This window comes from Oryzias melastigma, linkage group LG8 (genome assembly GCF_002922805.2).
Source record: "Oryzias melastigma strain HK-1 linkage group LG8, ASM292280v2, whole genome shotgun sequence".
Lineage (NCBI taxonomy): Eukaryota > Metazoa > Chordata > Actinopteri > Beloniformes > Adrianichthyidae > Oryzias > Oryzias melastigma.
This window is the reverse complement of record NC_050519.1, coordinates 3,058,479-3,077,727: the sequence shown is the minus strand read 5'-3', so window position 1 is coordinate 3,077,727 and position 19,249 is coordinate 3,058,479. Positions and strand designations below refer to the sequence as shown.

The 19,249-nt window shown below is 39.0% G+C and overlaps 1 protein-coding gene and 1 long non-coding RNA gene across 5 annotated transcripts in view; one reads left to right on the top strand and one right to left on the bottom strand.

Moving 5' to 3' along the window:
- Positions 1-19,249, top strand: part of syt3 (synaptotagmin III) — a 61,772-nt gene that overhangs the window by 19,203 nt on the left and 23,320 nt on the right. For both annotated transcript variants that reach the window (XM_024272990.2, XM_024272989.2), the window contains exons 4-7: positions 3,182-3,571; positions 5,261-5,369; positions 8,290-8,466; positions 17,233-17,359. In XM_024272990.2, the coding sequence (XP_024128758.1) occupies positions 3,182-3,571; positions 5,261-5,369; positions 8,290-8,466; positions 17,233-17,359 (803 nt within the window). The remainder of the gene's footprint in view (positions 1-3,181; positions 3,572-5,260; positions 5,370-8,289; positions 8,467-17,232; positions 17,360-19,249) is intronic.
- LOC112146925 overlaps positions 1-19,249 on the bottom strand; it is an 83,161-nt gene that overhangs the window by 44,958 nt on the left and 18,954 nt on the right. The gene's annotated exons all lie outside the window — the stretch shown is intronic.

Sequence of the window (19,249 nt, the reverse complement as noted above, 5' to 3'; positions counted from 1 at the left end):
ACAAATATTTGATTTATACTTGATATTCTTGCAAGAAATACAAGGAATCTAGAAAATGTCACCTGTATTGTTCAGTACCAGGTATTTATCTCTGAGTCACACTGGTTGATGTTTTGAGTAGAGAAATAAATCGGATCGTTCAAAATGAACAAATATTGACTCTGAATTGTATCTTCAACCAAAATAATCATGATATGAATCGTATCGTTAAAACGAATCGCTACACCAGATACTCCTCCACCAGCATCGATCCCAGAGAGCCCAGAATGCTGGAGGAGCATCTCAGGACAGGACGAGCTGTATCCCCCACTGAGAACGATGCTGGAGGCCAAGATCAAGGCAGCTGAGAGAGAAGCGAGCTGGCTATCACAGCAACAAAAAAAGGTGCAATAAAGACAGAACCTCCTGGGAAACTCTACAACAAACTCTGCATGCCCAAAGCCGCTGGAGAGTCCCAAACAAAAGACTCGCAGCTTTGGCTAGTTGCCCAAGAAAGTGCAGCAAAGAAACAGGAGCCAGGGGAATAATCAGGACATTCTCCACCAGACCATCCAAAGCGTTCGCTCAGCAGCGGGGTAATGAGATGAGAATAGGCCTACCCGGGGCTTATTCTCTGCAAGAGCATGCTGGGGAAAGAGACGTCACATACACAGAATAGTCACTGGAGCCGAGACCTAATTGCAATAATTCCCCTAAAACAAGAATGAGTAACCATAACAATGACAGATACCCGATCCAAAGTCCTGAGTGTTATAATACAGAGTAGATGGATATGGAATTAGAGAAGCAGCAGCTATTAGACTGGACCTGATTAGAGGTTTGTCTAAGAAAGATTGAAGCAAAGAGAGGAAGTCTGAGGTTCCTCCCCTGTGATGAGTTCTCCTATTTCTATCTTTCATTTTGATCCTAAGAGATTCATGCTGAGGCTTATTATTAGGAACAATTCTCCTGACACTAACCTAATCTGATGTTTTAAATGATTAACCCTGTATAGCTATTTGTTAATAATATATAAAGGCATTTTTAGACCTCTCTCTCGTTAGCATGATCCAAACTTTCCATGTTTTCTGCCTTGTAGTTCGTCATTATTCCACTAGGGGGAGTAGTTCATGGAATTTCAAAAACACTTTCCCAATTTTTTGGGCGAATATAACCCATCTGTTGTTAATTTTTTTATTTTTTATTTAAATGACTACCTAATGTGTTGATCAGGGTTCTGAAACTGCCGGCCCGCGGGCCATTTGCGGCCCCATTGAATCTGATTCATTTCCATCTTTGTTACGGTTGGTGGTAAAAACCCAGAAGTAGGAAGGACTCAAACAGATCCAGGGAAGTCCAAAGTAGGGCTGAGTATCACCAATAATTTCCAGTATTGATGCGATTTGATTCCTATATTTTTTTTTTCGATCCACTTAATTTCATTCTTTTCATTTTAATTTTGAGTTCACACATTTATACACATTTGTTTAGAAATAAAATAATCTACTAGATGTTTTGAAGATATTCATATCAATCTGATACAGTTCACATACTGTAAAATGGATACGTGAAATTATTATAAGATTGTTAATATCATACAGTGTTACTCGATTCAAGCTCCAACAATTGTTCTGCTTCTCCTTGAGGAAGTTTCAGTTTGGCCACTAGGTGGCGATCAACAACATTGCACTTTATTCCAGAAGAAAGTATGATAAAAAAATAAAAAACTGTTTTAGACCACAAATGGTTACTTTAAAAAAACCTTAAAAGAGTTTGGAAAATTAATGTCTGTGAGTTTATAAAGATGTTCATTTAGCCAGAAATGTATGTTTGGGTCAACTGAGCGTTAGCATTAGCCGCCCTATGGGAAACTCCTTCATACGTTAGCATCAAGCTAGCAGATATTAGCATTATATGTTAGCATTAGCTGTCAAATTGGAAATTCTATTATATGCTAGCACCAAGCTAGCAGACATTAGCATTATACGTTAGCATCAAGCTAGTGGAAATTAGCATTATATGTTAGCATTAGCCATCCTGTAGGAAATCCCACTATATGTTAGCATCAAGCTAGTGGACATTAGCATTATATGTTAGCATCAAGCTAGCAGACATTAGCAATATACTTTAGCATTAGCTGTCCTATGTGAAATCCCATTATACGTTGGCGTCAAGCTAGCTGATATTAATATTATATTTTAGCATCAAGCTAGTGGAAATTAGCATTATACTTTAGCATTTGCCGTCCTATCGGAATTCCATTATACATTAGCATCAAGCTAGCAGACATTAGCATTATATGTTAACATTAGCCGTCTTATGGGAAATCCCATTATACATTAGCATCAAGCTACCAGCAATTAGCATTATACGTTAGCATCAAACTAGTGGAAATTAGCATTATACGTTAATATCAAGCTAGCAGACATTAGCATTATACGTTAGTATCAAGGTAGCTGACATTAGCATTATACGTTAGCATCAAGCGAGCTGGCTGCATTTTTATTGATCAGTTATTGATCTATTAAGCTTAGATGGATTCAGATCGATTTTATCAACCCAGTCCTAGTCCAAATATTTAAGGAGACAACACAAAATGACAACACAAAATTAACAACATGAACTCATGATACGCCTAAATACAAAAAACAAAAAGACTCAGACAACTTGTGCTGTTTTCTAGAACATGGAGCAGGGTGACTGAATTTTTTCATTTGCTCCTAATTCACAAAAATTTGAACAAATAAATTAATTGTTTTTATTTTCATCCGCTATCAGTAGAAAAAAAAAAGAAAAAAAGAACGTTAAAATACCAAAAACACAATTTTTGTCATCAGAGTGGGTCTTTAAATAGCTAAACTAATGAGTGATTGACTGTCTCAGAGACTTGATCCAGAGGAAGTCACAGCTGCCTGCACAGAGCAAATAGGAATAAACACCAAACAAAGGCTGAAACATGACAGTCTTTGAACCTTCTTTTGAATCTGGTTGCTGGATCAGAGTTTGTTTGTTTCTGCTACATAACTGATCAGACAGGAAACGGGACAGCCAGCGCTGGAAATGTTTGTTTTTTTATTTTTGTCCTGATCTCTGGATCTCAGCAGCTGTTTCACATTAAAACTACATTTGTGTTGTTTTTTCCTCCCATCTGCCTGTCGGGTGTCCTGCCTTCACTCTGTCTGCTTCCTCCTGTCGTCTGCAGAGATCTCTGTCAGCCTGCTGTCCGTCATCGTGACTTTCTGCGGCATCGTCCTCCTCTCCGTCTCCCTCTTCGTCTCCTGGAAGCTCTGCTGGCTGCCATGGCGGGACCAGGAGGGCGGCGGTCTGAGCCTGACGTCGGGGCTGCTCCCCGGGTGTGCCGGCGTCGGAAGCCTCGGAGGCACCGGCGGCTCAGCGCTCCTGCCGCAGGCGCTGCAGAGGAAGGACGGCCACTCGTCCTCGTCGCTGTACCCCTCCCTCGGTCAGCAGCACCACCCCCACTTCTCTGACTTGGTGGGGTTGGAGCGGGGGGAGGTTGGAGGAGTCGTCGGGGGGCCACAGGAGACCCAGGAGCACTCGTACCTGGACATGGACTCCTACCCCAACAACGCCGGTGAGGAGCAGCAGGCAGACGTTTGAGCGTCAATCTTACAACATTTTGAATCTTAAGTGGATAAATTTGCTTCAACCTGTAAAATAATTATGAAAAATTGATGTAAACCAATAAATTCCTAATTTTTAAAGATATTTTCTTTCCTAAATATTAGAAAGTTAGTTCCGTTTGCAGTTTTTACTTTTCAAACTTCTTATCAGTTAGTTTAAAGTCTCACTCTAACTTTATTTTTTTCTATTGTTTTTTTTTTTTAATCAAGATTATGACGTTTTTTAGCAAAAATCCAAAAGCCTGTGTTGCTTTCTGGGACATATTTTTATTAGAAATTCGCCTCTAAGTTGTGGGCGAGACTGTTGGCGCGGAAGTTAGCCTCGGCTAATTTCCCATCAACTCTGGGTATGTCTGAATTCCTGAGTTCACTATATTGTGCGTTCGCCATTTTGTAGTGCTGTTTGAATCTACAGTTCCAAAGTTGAGTGCCCTAGAAATCTCCCATAAGTCTTAGCGATAGACCAGTGTGCATTGATGCTCGATACATTAGCGAATATTGACCATAAGGCATTGCGCTTTAACAATTTTGGCAAAGAAAATGTGTTTAAATGTAATTTCCTAACAAACTATCCAGATTGTCATCATCAGAACACAATAGTCAATAACAGAAATCGTAAAATTTTCAAATTTTACTTTGTGAAAAAAAACAAAAAGTAGTGAGCATGGAGTCTGAATAATTATTTTTAAAATCCTATAGATTCCTGCACCATGTAGTTTTTTAATAGTCAGGGATTATTGTGGGTATTCGGAAATAGCCTTGGTCTACTCTCTCCTCTGCTAGCTTATAGCACCTCACAAGCCCATTAGCGTAGCAAAAAAGAATTAGCAAGCATATCGGAGCTTTCCAGATTTACAGTTTTGAGCTTAGATGAGGAAAACGTTTAGGGATCTATTTGTCTGTAAGTGGATGTTTCAGAATTGGAGACTTTGACCCCCCCAATATGGCAGCTGCTGCGTCACAAACACAGAATTTTTCAAGCCGCTGGTTTTCAACTTCTCGCGATGCATCACAAAATCCTAAATTCTTCTTTAAATGTCCTTCATCGACATGAAAAATACTACAATTACATGCTAAAAACACAAAGTTCATTGCAGTGGGTCTTTAAATCTTCATAACCAGATGCCTGTTAAGACCTATTTTATTCCCACCGTTTTTTAATCTTCCTGCTGCTGATCTTGAATCGGATTTATCTCGTGGAGAACAGCTGCCTGTTGCAGCTGGAATCCAAAGGGTGCCGTGGACGTCCCATAAAGCTGAACAATAGACGGGCGGGAGCTGAAAGGGGCAGCAGGCCGGCCTGCCTACCTTTGTCCTGCACTGATAAGTTGCGTCACACCAGTTTGTGGAACAAAAACAAAAGAAAAACCGGTGAATACATGCTTATTTTTTTTTTAAGTTTCTGGGGTTTTATTGTAAAGAAATAATAAATAAATAAGCATCAACAAAAAAATGGAGAATAGTTGAAAGCTTTTACTTTTGGAATGACCTCAAAGTGTTTGACTTTTGCAGCCATTAGGAAGTAGAAAATCAGGGAGCTTTTGGACTTAATATGATTATTTGTGTTCGTTCCTGGATTCTGCATTAGTCGATTCCATCCATCCTCTTTATTTATTTTATTTTTTGCTTTGCTGTTGCAGGAACTCTGAAACTCAGTCAGACGTCTCCAGATGTTCAGAACTCAGAAGGAGGAGCTCAACCCCAAAAAGATCTGCCCAACGCACATTCGCAGCAGCAGGTTACCTCACGGTCAGTGAAGTCACGCCTTTTCTGCTCACATTTTTAGAGGTTTCTGTTTCTCTTTCTTCTCACGTATTTCTTTTCCTTACACTTTCAGCACTTTTTTTTTAGAGGTTAAAATGAATTGGAATTTTTTAAACTTTTTTTTTTGCAATATAAAAACATCCAGCATGTTCAAAAAAATAAATCTGAGTAAAGCCAGTAATTTAGCAACATGGTAACATTTTTGGCTAATATGACATCTACTGAGGATTTTTGGGTTAATTCTAAGTTAAGCTACTATTTTAGCAACATTCTAATTTGACTAATTTGGCATCTACTGAGGTTTTTTGGGGCTAATTTTGAGCTAAGCTAATATTTTTGTAACAAGTTAGCTTTTTGGGCTAATTTGGCATATAATGAGATTTTTTTTAAGACGAATTCTGGGTCAAGCTAGTATTTTAGCAGCATGCTAGCTTTTTTTAGCCAATTTGGCATTTGGTGAGTTTTTTTGCACTAATTGTGAGTTAAGCTGATATTTTTCAACGTGTTAGCTTTTTTGGCTAATTTGGCATATACTGAAGTTCTTTAAGGCTAATTCTGAATCAAGCTAGTATTTTAGCAGCGTGCTAGCTTTTGTTGGCTTACTTGGCATTTAGTGAGGTCTTTTTTGGGCTAGTTCTGAGTGGAGGTAGTATTTTAGCAGCATGTTAAGTTGACAAATTTGGCATCAACTGAGGTTTTTTGGGGCTAATTCTGAATCAAGCTTGTATTTTAGCAGCGTGCTAGCTTTTGTTGGCTAATTTGGCATTTACTGTAGTTCTTTCAGGCTAATTCTGAGTCAGGCTAGTATTTTAGCAGCATGCTAGCTTTTTTAGCCAATTTGGCATTTGGTGAAGTTTTTTTGAGCTAATTGTGAGTTAAGCTGATATTTTTCAACGTGTTAGCTTTTTTGGCTAATTTGGCATATACTGAAGTTCTTTAAGGCAAATTCTGAATCAAGCTAGTATTTTAGCAGCGTGCTAGCTTTTGTTGGCTTACTAGGCATTTGGTGAGGCTTATTGCACTAATTGTGAGTTTAGCTGATATTTTTCAACATGTTAGCTTTTTTGGCTAATTTGGCATACTGAAGTTCTTTAAGGCTAATTCTGAGTCAGACTAGTATTTTAGCAGCGTGCTAGCTTTTTTTGGCTTACTTGGCATTCGGTGAGGTTTTTTTAGGCTAATTCAGAGTTAAGCTAGTATTTTAGCAGCATGCTAGCTTTTTTAGCCAATTTGGCATTTGGTGAAGTTTTTTGCGCTAATTGTGAGTTAAGCTGATATTTTTCAACGTGTTAACTTTTTTGGCTAATTTAGCATATACTGAAGTTCTTTAAGGCTAATTCTGAATCAAGCTAGTATTTTAGCAGCGTGCTAGCTTTTGTTGGCTTACTTGGCATTTAGTGAGGTTTTTTTTGGGCTAGTTCTGAGTGGAGGTAGTATTTTAGCAGCATGTTAAGTTGACTAATTTGGCATCAACTGAGGTTTTTTGGGCTAATTCTGAATCAAGCTTGTATTTTAGCAGCGTACTAGCTTTTGTTGGCTAATTTGGCATTTACTGTAGTTCTGTCAGGCTAATTCTGAGCCAGGCTAGTATTTTAGCAGCGTGCTAGCTTTAATTTGGCTTACTTGGCATTCGGTGAGGTTTTTTTAGGCTAATTCAGAGTTAAGCTAGTATTTTAGCAGCATGCTAGCTTTTTTTAGCCAATTTGGCATTTGGTGAGTTTTTTTGCGCTAATTGTGAGTTAAGATGATATTTTTCAACATGTTATCTTTTTTGGCTAATTTGGCATATATTGAAGTTCTTTAAGGCTAATTCTGAATCAAGCTAGTATTTTAGCAGCGTGCTAGCTTTTGTTGGTATACTTGGCATTTTGTCAAGTTTTTTTTGGGCTAATTTTAAGTTGAGCAACTATTTTAGCAACATTCTAATTTGACTAATTTGGCATCTACTGAGGTTTTTTGGGGCTAATTTTGAGCTTAGCTAATATTTTTGTAACAAGTTAGCCTTTTGGGCTAATTTGGCATATAATGAGATTTTTTTAAGACGAATTCTGGGTCAAGCTAGTATTTTAGCTGCGTGCTAGCTTTTTTCTGGCTAATTTAGCATTTGGTGAGGTTTTTTGCACTAATTCTGAGTTAGGCCTATATTTTTCAACATGATAGCTTTTGTTGGCTAATTTGGCATATACTGTGGTTCTCTCAGGCTAATTCTGAGTCAGGCTAGTATTTTAGCAGCATGCTAGCTTTTTTTTGCTTACTTGGCATTCGGTAAGGTTTTTTAGGCTAATTCAGAGTAAAGCTAGTATTTTAGCAGCATGTTAAGTTGAGTAATTTGGCGTCAACTGAGGTTTTTTGGGCTAATTTTGAGTTAAAGTAGTATTTTTTGCAGCGTGCTAGCTTTTTTTGGCTAATTTGGCACGTAGTAAGGATTTTTGGGCTTTTGAGGAGGTAAACTAACATTTGAGCTAACTACTCACTTTTTGGGCTAATTTGGCATCTACTGGTGTTTTGGGATGATTCTGAGTTCATATCTTTTACACATTTTCAAATGTTACCAATTGTTTTTCAATTTTTGAAGAAATTCTTCAAATTCTTTGTGCACTCAATGCAATATCTGCAACTTTAAGTCCTTTAGCAATTTTAACATTATGGAAATAGCTTTATTATTTTCAGTAAATTCCTTCAGCATCACTAGCATTATCGCAGGTAATGCAACTTCTCTAGGTTCAGATTCTTTGAAAGTTATGCAAATCAAAGTCTTAGAAACATGTTTTTCAGACTTTATTCTAAATGCTTTCCACAGCTTGTTTTTCTTTTTATAAAGGTGTTGAATCACGCTGCTGCACAACATCTTGTTCTGCACGCTTCGCTTAATATTCACCCTCAGCGCTCCTCCATGTCTGTTCAGGCCCAAGCCAATGACTCACCAGCTCTCCAGCCCTGATTTCCACGGAGAGGAGAAGGAGCAGGTTACCTGCATCGGCCAGATCAAGCCGGAGCTCTACAGACCCAAAGGCGACCAAGGCGAAGGCAAGCAGGGCGACACCTGCGGCAAGATCAGCTTCCTGCTGCGCTACGCCTTCAAGTGAGTCGCAGAGCTTCAGCTGGCACAGCCTGTACCGGCGGGCTCCCATGTTAAAAAAATGGATAATTCTTCCACAAATTAATAATTCAAGATGTGAAGTCTGCCTGAGCTCCTCCAGTCCTTATTGACTCGTGGTTTTGAAAACTGAACATGCTGTGCTTTGGAGAAAACAGTGAAATGACACTTATTAGAGCTTTGTCACGGCTGATTTATTTCTAAAACAAAAGAATTAGGTGTTAAAAAAAATCGCCTTGAATTTCTTAAAATAAGAGTTAATTCACTTGTTTCAGTTATATCTTTATGTGACGTTTTGCTTTCTATTTCACATTATTCATTTAAAACTACGAGGGTAAAGCTAACGCAGGTTCTGATTGTTTATGAGAATTGGACTGAGTGGCCCCTCCCCCCTCACGTTCCAAACAGGAAGTACTCGCTGGTCCCAAAAACCCAAAATCCCATAGACTTCTATAGAGAAACAAACATTAGTAACTCAGTCATTCTGTTTGTCAATATAACCATTCGTGCTCTGATTTCTCTTTTTAACATGTTCTTGCTAAAACTATTTTTTTTTCATGGTATATTTTCTTTATCACAAGTTATTCAAGTTATAAACTAGCCAATCAGAAGCCTCAATGAGAGCATGTGGTGCTCGCTGGCCCCTCCTCAGACATTCAAAGCTTGTGATTTACAGATTCTTGGACCAATCACTGCTTTCTGACGTCGTCTGGCCCCAAAATGGTGAAATTGGTCGACATCCGTGCAAAGTTTTGTCCATCTCTATTGGTGTCAATGGTTCCCACATGGCGAGAAACATATCACGACTGAATTGATTTGATGTGGTTGAAACTGGAAGTTAGTTATTTTCTATGAGTGATATTACACTCGCTCAGTCCAATTCTCTATATACAGTCAATGATTCACACTGGACAAGCAAGGCAGGGCTTCTACTTCTCTTTCTACTGTTTATTAGAGCATGTCCGCCACCTACAGGTGGAAGAGTGTTGAAATGTTGAAATGGTGCAAATCTTTCTCCAGACTTTTTCTTTCACGGCTTTATTCCGATATATGAAATACTTGGTACCATAGAATTACAGTCAGACACAAACCACAATTATTCATTTCTCCTCCATGATCAATTTTCCAACGCTGTGAATTGAAAGAGATGGCATCTATACCTCACTACCAAATCTGAGTCCCTGATTGGTTAAAGTTTGACCTGGTTTAACATTCATGCGCCTTTGTACGTAGAACATAAAATTGTGCATAGCTGCACCTGAATGTGAGAGTTTTAACTGTGTCACATTTATATAGACTTTTATTGAAAGTGGTTGACTGATCGCAGCTTCCTGAAGGCGATTTTAACCTATCTTAACACCCTCTCCTCAGTCAGGGGTAAAGTTTTATTGCTCTTTTCAGATATACTGTCAATAATAGTGCAGAAAACAAAGAATTTCTCAGAGTAAAGGGTAGAATGAGCAGAACGTGGGTTAAAACTAGAGATGTGTGACGTGAGCCGCAGGCTGAGGAGCTGGTTGGGTTTTAGTTGGTTTGTTTTGTTCTCTTTTTCCCTCTTTGTCCTCAGCAGTCTTAGACTGCTGGGTTTTGTTATTTTAGTTTGGGATTGGTAGTCTTAGTTTGTGGGCTTTGTTTGTTTGTTTTCTTCAACATTCAGCAGTCTCCCTGATTTATTTTGTTTTTGGCTAAGGTCCAATTCCTTTTGTTTGGACCAGCACACTGATCATTTGATTTAGTTGTCATTTCAGGATTTCTTTTATTTAATCAACTGTGTCCCTTTTATTCTCACTGGTCTCTAGTTTTGTTGTCCAGGTTTTCCCGTTGGGGGCGTAACAGCGTCGTTTCAGATTAGCATCATTTGTCCAGTTTTTACTGCTTCGTGGACTCCCTGAAGGCTCGTGGATTTGCCTCCTAGGAGGTTTTTCTGTGATGTCATCAACACCTCGGCCCAGCCTTTTGATGCCGGTCCATTCTTAGTCTGGTTCTCACTTCCAGCTCCAAGTCCATGTCTGTGGTGTTTTCACCCTTTCTGTGAAGCTTCAGAGTGAGAGTTTGAGTCTTTGCCTCTTCCAGATAAAGCTTCCTTTTGTCTTCTCTGAGTCTTTCTTTGGGCGCTGAGATGTTTGCAGCCAAGTGTGAAGCAGCTGGGAAGTCCTGGACCGAGCTCCTCTTTCCCTCGTCGGTGGGGAGTGAGTTACCGCCTCACATGAAGGGGTTTAATTATCTGGAGGTCAAATTGAGTGAGGGCAGAATGGAGTGGGAGTCTCACAGGTGGACTGAGGCGGTCTTTGCTGTAATGAGAATGTTGTACCTGGGTGTTGTGCTGGAGATGGAGCAGAGCCTGAAGGCGAAGCTGTCGATTTACAGGTCGATCTATGTTTCAAACCCTCACCATCGCTCTTGAGCTTTTGGTAATGACCAAAATAATGAGGCGGCAAACACAGGTGACCACCATCAGTTTCCTCTGAAGGCGGCTGGGCTCAGGCTGACGGGTGGAGTGTCCCTGATCCTTCTCAACAACATCAACCAGGAGAGGTGACTCGGACTCTTGTTTGGAGGCAGATTAGACTAAATCTGAACTCCTGGGACTATCTAGTGCCTCGGATTTGACATACTTTGGACATGCTCACTACTTTCTAATATGATGTCACCAAAAGTAAAAACTTTATAAGAATGAACACTTTATAAAGACTATTCCTCTAATCCACTGTGTCCTGATGATGAACTCAGCCGAACGTCCTCAGGTGGAGATTTCCTGGTTGACCTTTCCTTGGTTTACAAGAGTTTATCAGATTATTGCTGCTCTGATACATTTTCAGGTAAAACAGTAAAATGAACAGAAAGATAAGATGAGAGGCTATCAGAAAAAAGATAAAAAGATCTACTGCTTGCCTCTTTCTTTCATGTCTCCCTCCTTTATGTTAATACAGTCTGACATTAAAAAAATGTTTTTGTCATTTAAAAAAATGACTTTTAGCGACCTACTAATGAATCTTTGTCTTTTTTGGGAATTTTTACATCAGTTCTTCCATCTCATTCATCTTAGCTGTGAAGCGCGGTTCCTTAAAAAGAAAACTTATGCTATCAACTGGATTTGTAGAAGCTAAAAACACATCCTGGTGTTATTTAAAGACCCACTCTGATGAAAATGGTGTTTTAACTTGTTCTTGTGGCATTTTTTTCCTGATGACTGAGGACAAATATACAGAAAATTAAGCTGAAAATTGTATTCTTGAATGAAACTGTTGTGAATCAGAAAAGAGCTCGCTGCTGTGCTCCAGTTTGCACTTTAAATAGATCCGTGAACGTCTTTGTTTTCCTCGTCTGCGTTTGCATTTGGAAACGTTGCTGCACCAGTAATGTTACGTTTGAGGTGTGAGGAGCTATAAGTCAGCGGAAGAATGTCTGAACGCAGCTATGGGTGATGGGAAGGGGGTGCGGAGTTGCTTGGTCCCGCCAACAACTGAGTGGTGAATTTCTAAAGAACTATATGAAGACAAACAAGTGTCACCCAGATTTGTGCGTGTGAAATTCTTCTTTTATAACTCAATCGATGCATTTTGTGCTTAACTACAAAAATTATGAAATTCAAAATACAATTTATACATTATACAATTTAAATTACAACAACTTGAAACTTTTTACTTAGGCAAAAAATGTAATATATGAGTTACAAATCAAAGAATTACACACAAATCATGAATTACACACACAATAATCCAAAATTATGCACAAATCAAGAATTACGCACAAATCAAGGTGATACTGTTTTCCCTCCATATTTCTGCTCGACAGAAACTAAATTCAAAAAAGTTATTTTTAATTTTGTCTAAAAACAGCATAATCAAAATCAAACGACGACTGGGAACGCCTATAAAATAGATTCAAAGATGATCGGAGTGGAACTTTAAGGACTGAGATAAAAATAGCAAAAACAGACCACAAGGAATGAGTCAAAAATTTGTAAAATCTGAAAAAAAAAATATTTAAAAAAGCAAGAAAATCTGCAAATGAGGCAAAACAAAAAGTAGACATTTTTAATTGAAAAGTTAGGCTAGTTTTTCTTCAAAGCTACGTTTCTGTACGGTGTAGTTTCGCCGCGTACGGCGAGGTGCATGTGTGTCGGGCCGCTGGGTGCAGGACGTCTGCGTGCGTCGCTGTTCATCAGCTGGCGCTCCTCGTCCCCGCTCGGCTGACATGCAGAAACACAGCTGCGCTGAAAGTGCTGATGATCAGAAACCAAAGCGAGCGGGAGGCTGTTTCATGAATTATATATGACCCCCGCCTTTTACCAGCAACCCCGTCAACACGTAATAACGCCGTACGGCGCTCCAGCCACACTACCGCACGGAGGAGCTGCCGGGACGGCGAGGGCGGTAATAAAAGCTGCTCATGTGTCCTTTTTCTCTTCATCCCTAAAGTCAGACGATAATTCATGTTGTTCTGTTGCTGCCTGTCACCACGCTGAGGGGAAATTGATTCAGCCAGAGGAAGGAGAAGAGGCGACTCAGCGATAAAAACAGAAAGGTGCAGCACCACGGTGTGTAAATACACTTGTGTGAGGGTGTTAGCATGTATTTGAATGTGTGAGAGCCGGCCGGCTTGGAGTGTTACAGTCGGAACAACAATGTCAACCCTGTCCAGGTCCTCTGGGAGGACCACTTCTATTGACTATCCCATTACGGGCTGACACATTTCCACGCTGGGAATAACAGCTCGCTCCCAGCATTGTTTGCCCGGATGACGGCTGGGGAATTCTCTCTGTGTTCAAGCAGGAAAAGGTGTGTTTGGGCAGGAACCGTGTTAAAAAAAACGCCCTTTTTCTTGACTGCTTCATCACAGGTTCATGACCTCATCCTGCTGGATGAGAGGGTTCTGGAGAAGCAGATGTTTTTATTTATTTATTTGCATTAATTCGATGTGAGTCAGAGGTAACACGTGTCCCCATGTACTACAGTTCTGGTATCAGCAGGCGTGTCCACATGCTGCGTGATGGCTGCTGGGGTCATCGCCGGCCGGCTGATCCGTCCTCAGACACAAAGTTCAGCGTGTTCTCCTGAAGCGGCTAATGAAGTGCTGACACACTCTTAACGCGGGCAGACACGGCCTAACGAGGTCTGATTAAAAGCCTCCCAGCCATCTTCATCTTCGTCTGCTAATTAAATACATAATAAATGGCGTCAGAGACGCGGCCATGACCGTGTGCCAGTTGTGTGTTTGTAGTATTTGTCTGCGATAAAACCTCACAATCCAGCAGCACTGAAAAGAAAATGAGGATTTTTAGTGTTTTAACCTTTTTTGTGGCGTTTTTCTGATAATGGAGGATATATATTAAGAAAATTGAGCTTAAAGTGGAATTTCTAAGTCATTTGTTGTCATTGTAAATCAAGAGCAGATGAAAATATTTAGGAAAAACAGTAAAAACGGAATGTTAAGAAAGATTCAAATTTCAACAAAGTTTTTCATATTCATCTGAGTATTGATAGTATTGAGATTAAGGTAAAGAATCGATACTTTCATGACAGCTTTTCTTAGAGAAGAGCTTGAATTTACTTATGGAGTTCATGCTAGCGCGGTGTCCATTGGTATATATTGCATGACATACGTCGTAACAGACATTAAGCATTACTATGCATTGAGTCTTCCCGAGTGAAGAGCAGAGAAGGTCCGAATAAGTACGCAAAGAACCACAAAAGGGGACGCGATCAACTTCAAAAATCTTAACAATAAAATAATCCGATGTAGATGAATCATCACAGGACAGGGATCGCATTTTAATAGAGAGAAATCAGGTTGGGAACTGTGAAGTTTGTGGGAGCTAGCAAGTAGCATGCTAGCTTGGGTCATTGTCGATGTCTTTAATTTTTTATTTATTTTAATCTTTGATGTTTTAAAACAAGGCTGAAGTTATTCCCACATGTTTACATGCGACCAGAACAAAAACTGATGGACATTCCTGTTGGCAACACGGAATATAGGCGATGCAGATTGCTGCTTCGCCCGCATGGATTTAAGTGCGTCTAAGGCTACATGTTGCTGTCGGTTGCACTTTTTTTAATTAAATTAAAGTCATTATTCACACGTAATTTCTTAAATACGTCAATTACTCGTTACTTTATATTTTACAGTCAGAGTGTATTAAAGTGGAAAGTTAGAATAGTATTATGTTAGTTTTTTGGACTGTTTTGGCATTTATTAAGGTTTTTTAGGCTAATTTGAAGTTTAGCTAACATTTTAGCTACATGCTAGCTATTTTGGCTAATTCAGGCTTTTTATAGTTCTTTAGGCTAATTTGGAATTTAGCTAATATTTCAGCTGCGTGCTAACTATTTTGGCTAATTTAGGATTTTTTAGCAGTTTTTTAAGCCAATTTGAAAATCACCTAATGTTTCAGCTGCAACCTAGCTGTTTTTTCTAACTTAGTCTTTTTTCAGTTTTTTTCTGCTAATTTTGCGTTTAACTAATATTTTAACTGGCTTTCAGCTTCAGTGATCTTGGCTATCAATTTCAGCATCTACAACTATCAGCACTAGCAACTTCAGCGACCAAATTCAGCTTACGGCATTCACACTAACATTATCGCAGGTAATGCTGGTGTGAATATATCTAGTATTTAGTTTGTTTAAAGCTAATGATGATCAAGATGTCTGATTTACATCCAGTTTGCGAATGACCTGTTGACTAATCTGAAAAAATAATCTGATTATTCGACTATTAAAATAATCATTTGTAGCAGCACTATCGGTCACTCAGACCAAAGGATGTCCAGCTACAATCTGCAGCGTTCACTTTCTGCTCAGTGACATAAGAGAGCAGACGTTACGAGAGGAGCTGTCAATGCAAACATAACAAAATATGTCGTTGCTAAGTTGTTTTTTTTTTTCAAGATGGTAGAAATTGTTGCTTATCTAATTTTATTTGTGTGTTGGTGTTTTTTTTCTGTACAGCACTTTAAGGTGATTTTAATAGGAAATGAGCTTTGTTACTTCACTTTGTGAAGTTTATCAGCCAGTCATGCCATCGAACTTCATCAATCATCTCCTTTCTGGGTTTAATCAGCATTTACCAGCTCAGTTCTATAGATTCTGACACAAAGGAAAGATCTGTTCATTTGACACCAGTGTGTTACCTGTAACACAAGAAGTTCTTGCACTATTTACAGCTTAGTTTTTAGAGATAATAAAAATGTAATTATATCACAACATCAATCATTTTCTAAGCTTTAATTTGAGCCATGTTTTGTGAAATTCGGTTAAAAAATGAGGGAGCTAGCTGTATTTTTGTGGTTCATGTGTGCATGTCTTACATTGAAAGAGCTGCGTTCTGTTGATGCTATAGCTGTGAATAGGGCCAATCCAGTAATATATATCAATGGATCCACCTGTAGACCAATAGATCCATGAACGTCTTTGTTTTCCTCTTCTGACCTGGAATCTGAATCCAAACTGTACGGCTTTACAGCTCAGGTATATCAGGCCATTTCTGTTGAACCGCTAATGTTGGATTGGGGTTGTAAGCTAGCAGAAGGGTGCGTAAAGAAGGGGATCATGGGAAACTGGGGCGGGCTGACTGTTAGTGAAGCAGCACTTAATGCTAAAAGTGTTTGAGAGACTTAAAATATTTAACAATCACTTATTGTAGAAAATTTCATTAAATTTTCTGATGACACAACTTTTTATTTTTGAAGTAAAAAAATGTAATAAAAAATTAAAACAAGTAATTTATTTTATTTTGACAAATGTCATTAATTTGATGTTTTGAACTCCATTTTTAGATGCATATATTGACATTTATACCAGGATTTTTGTTTCTTTCCAGTATATAAAAACAAAAGAAAAACTCATCATGAGGTCGGCATTTACAAACCTGTTTAAGAAAGCATGAACATGTTTTGACTATGGAGAAGAATAAGCCATCTCGGTTCCCATGGCGACGCAGGAGGCACTAGGATAATTTGCTGTCTCATAAAGAAGTGGTGAACTTCAAGAGCGAGGCGCACCGTTTCTGATCTGAGAAGCCATAAACTCCTCTGCGGATATATTCAAACTGCTTAACTTCTCACTGGAAAGCTTTGAAATTCCAATTAAAATATTGCCTTCTCTTGAAATGTCTTCTTATTTTGATCTCAGAACCGACTTTCAGGGTCAGTAATGAAAGTTGGATGAATCATTAGCAACCTGCGTCTGTTTTCAGAACTGAATTGTTGCATAAATTAACTGAAAAATGTCTGTTTTCTTCCCAACTTCATTTTTCTTTGCTGTAGCTAATTATTTAGTAAAAAAAATCACAACAAAATGGCAAAAAAATCAAAATAAACTAGTCAGACTGCCTTCCATTTGAAATCAAATGTCCAAAATGTCATTTACTGCTACAGATAAGAGGCTGATGTTAACACAAACAAGCATGTGTTTGCAAAAATCAAATGAACTTTTTGGTAATTTGTTAAGTTTAATGTAATTAATTTTAGAGCTAAATGAGATTATTATCCTGGCTGCAGATTTGAGCTTGCATGTAAAACCGCTGACAGTGCAGCAGTGATGCAGCTGCAAAGATGAAACGCACACACACACACACACACACACACACACACGAGCTGCTCTGGCTCCTCTTGCTCCAGAGACGGCGGTGAACCTCCCACATCACTCTGTGAGCACGAGCTTCTGCACGTTTCCTGTGTGGGTTAATCCTGTCTGGAGTGTTTCTTTAAAGCTTTTTGTCAAACTTAGATGCGTATTTTTGTGTTTGTCGTAGTACGGAGCAGCTGGTGGTGAAGATCCTGAAAGCTTTGGACCTGCCGGCGAAGGACGCCAACGGCTTCTCTGACCCATATGTGAAGATTTACCTACTGCCAGACAGGAAGAAGAAGTTCCAGACCAAGGTGTGCAGCGCCTGATCCGTCACCTGTCCTTTAGTGGTCCCGCACCTGTTTCAGGACGTGAATCCGTTCAAATTAGACTATATTTTCACAGACCGGTTCAAAGCTTCCGGTTTATGAAAATCTAGTTTTAAAATAAAATGCTACTGCAAGAAATTTAGTTTGAAAAAGTAGATTTTTTTTAAAGATGATGAAGATTTAATTAAGGAAAGTTGTTGATTTGTGGAAGTTGTTTTTGATTTGAAAAAAGTCCATAAAGGAAACATTACATGATTTTTTTTCTTTTTCCCAGAATGCCATTTTCACACAATCTTTCAGGGCAAAGAAAAATGATCATATTTTGTCCTTAGATCATTTTTTCAACATTTTCTGTACTAAACTTTTTGAGCCTAATTCAGTCTCACTGTAGGAACATTCTCAAAAGTTCCTTTTACAAATTTCCACAAATCAGCAACTTTATTTGATTGAATCTTCATTCTCCGTAAAATGTTTGAACTTTGTTTTTTAACGTCAAAAGTGGATGCTAAGAACTGGAGCTAGCTTCTGCTACATGTTTTTCAACCAACCTGCCATTGAAGCTCCTATGATGGATAAATAAATAAAAAGACACAACCCTCATAAGACGGTTTTTCTACATGAAAGTGACTAGTTTTCGAAATACGTGGGAACTCAGAGGAAGGGTTAAGATTAGGATTAGGATTAGTATTAAACCACCTGAGTGCAGCTGCCTCTGCAGCTCACCCCTCCCACAGGGTATGGATCGAATGTGGAGAACACATTTTACACCCCTTATCAAAAATAAATAAACTTCAAGTAAATGTTTTAAAGTACAGTTAAGCATAGAAAAGTATATTTTCTCAAGTGTACAGAGTACAATTAAAGAGTACATATTGGCAGTTTACTGACAAGTATACTTCTTTGGTCTATACTTAGAAGTATACTCAAAGTTACAATTCTGGTATAGTATTAGTTTACTGGCAATAAACTTTAGATTTCCTTTAAGTTTATGAAGGTACACTTTTAAGTATATCTAATTTAGCTTTTAAGGTTTGTATTAGTTTACAAGTAATAAACTTCCACTGATTACTGTATAAAAATATATTTTTTGTGTACTGGAAATATCCCAAGAATCCACTTTTAATACTGTGTAAGAAAATGTTTAAGGACAGTGACAAATATAGACTAAATATATTTAGACTTGCTGTATTATACAAACATACTTAACATGAACTTATGAACTTGTAAATGAGAGCTTGTAAAGTGTATCTCTAATCCATCCATCTTCTTAACCGCTTTGTCCCTTCCGGGGTCGCGGGGGTGCTGGAGCCTATCCCGGCTACTGATGGGTGAAGGCGGGGTACACCCTGGACAGGTCGCCAGTCTGTCTCAGGGCCTCAATCACACACCCATTCACTCTCACATTCACACCTAGGGGCAATTTAGAGTCACCAATTAACCTATGAAGCATGTTTTTGGACGGTGGGAGGAAGCCGGAGTCCCCGGTGAAAACCCACGCATGCACGGGGAGAAGATGCAAACTCCACACAGAAAGGTCCCAGCCGGGAGTCGAACCGGGGCCTTCTCGCTGTGAGGCGAGAGCGCTAACCACTGCGCCACCGTGCAAGTAACCTAAAAGTATACTATCTTAATTTTTGTTTTGAAAAAGTATACTTAAAAAAACTTGAGTATACTCTCGTTTGGTAAGAGACACCTAGAAGTGTAACAGCTGATGGGACTTTAACATTAAATATGTGTGCACAACAACACAATTCAGCCTTGGACGCACAAAAAGGGTAACACAACAGGACAGTTGGGGGTGTGGTTTGGATCTGTAGGGGGAGGTGTGGTTTGGATCTATAGGGGGAGGTGTGGTTTGGGTCTGTAGGGGAGGTG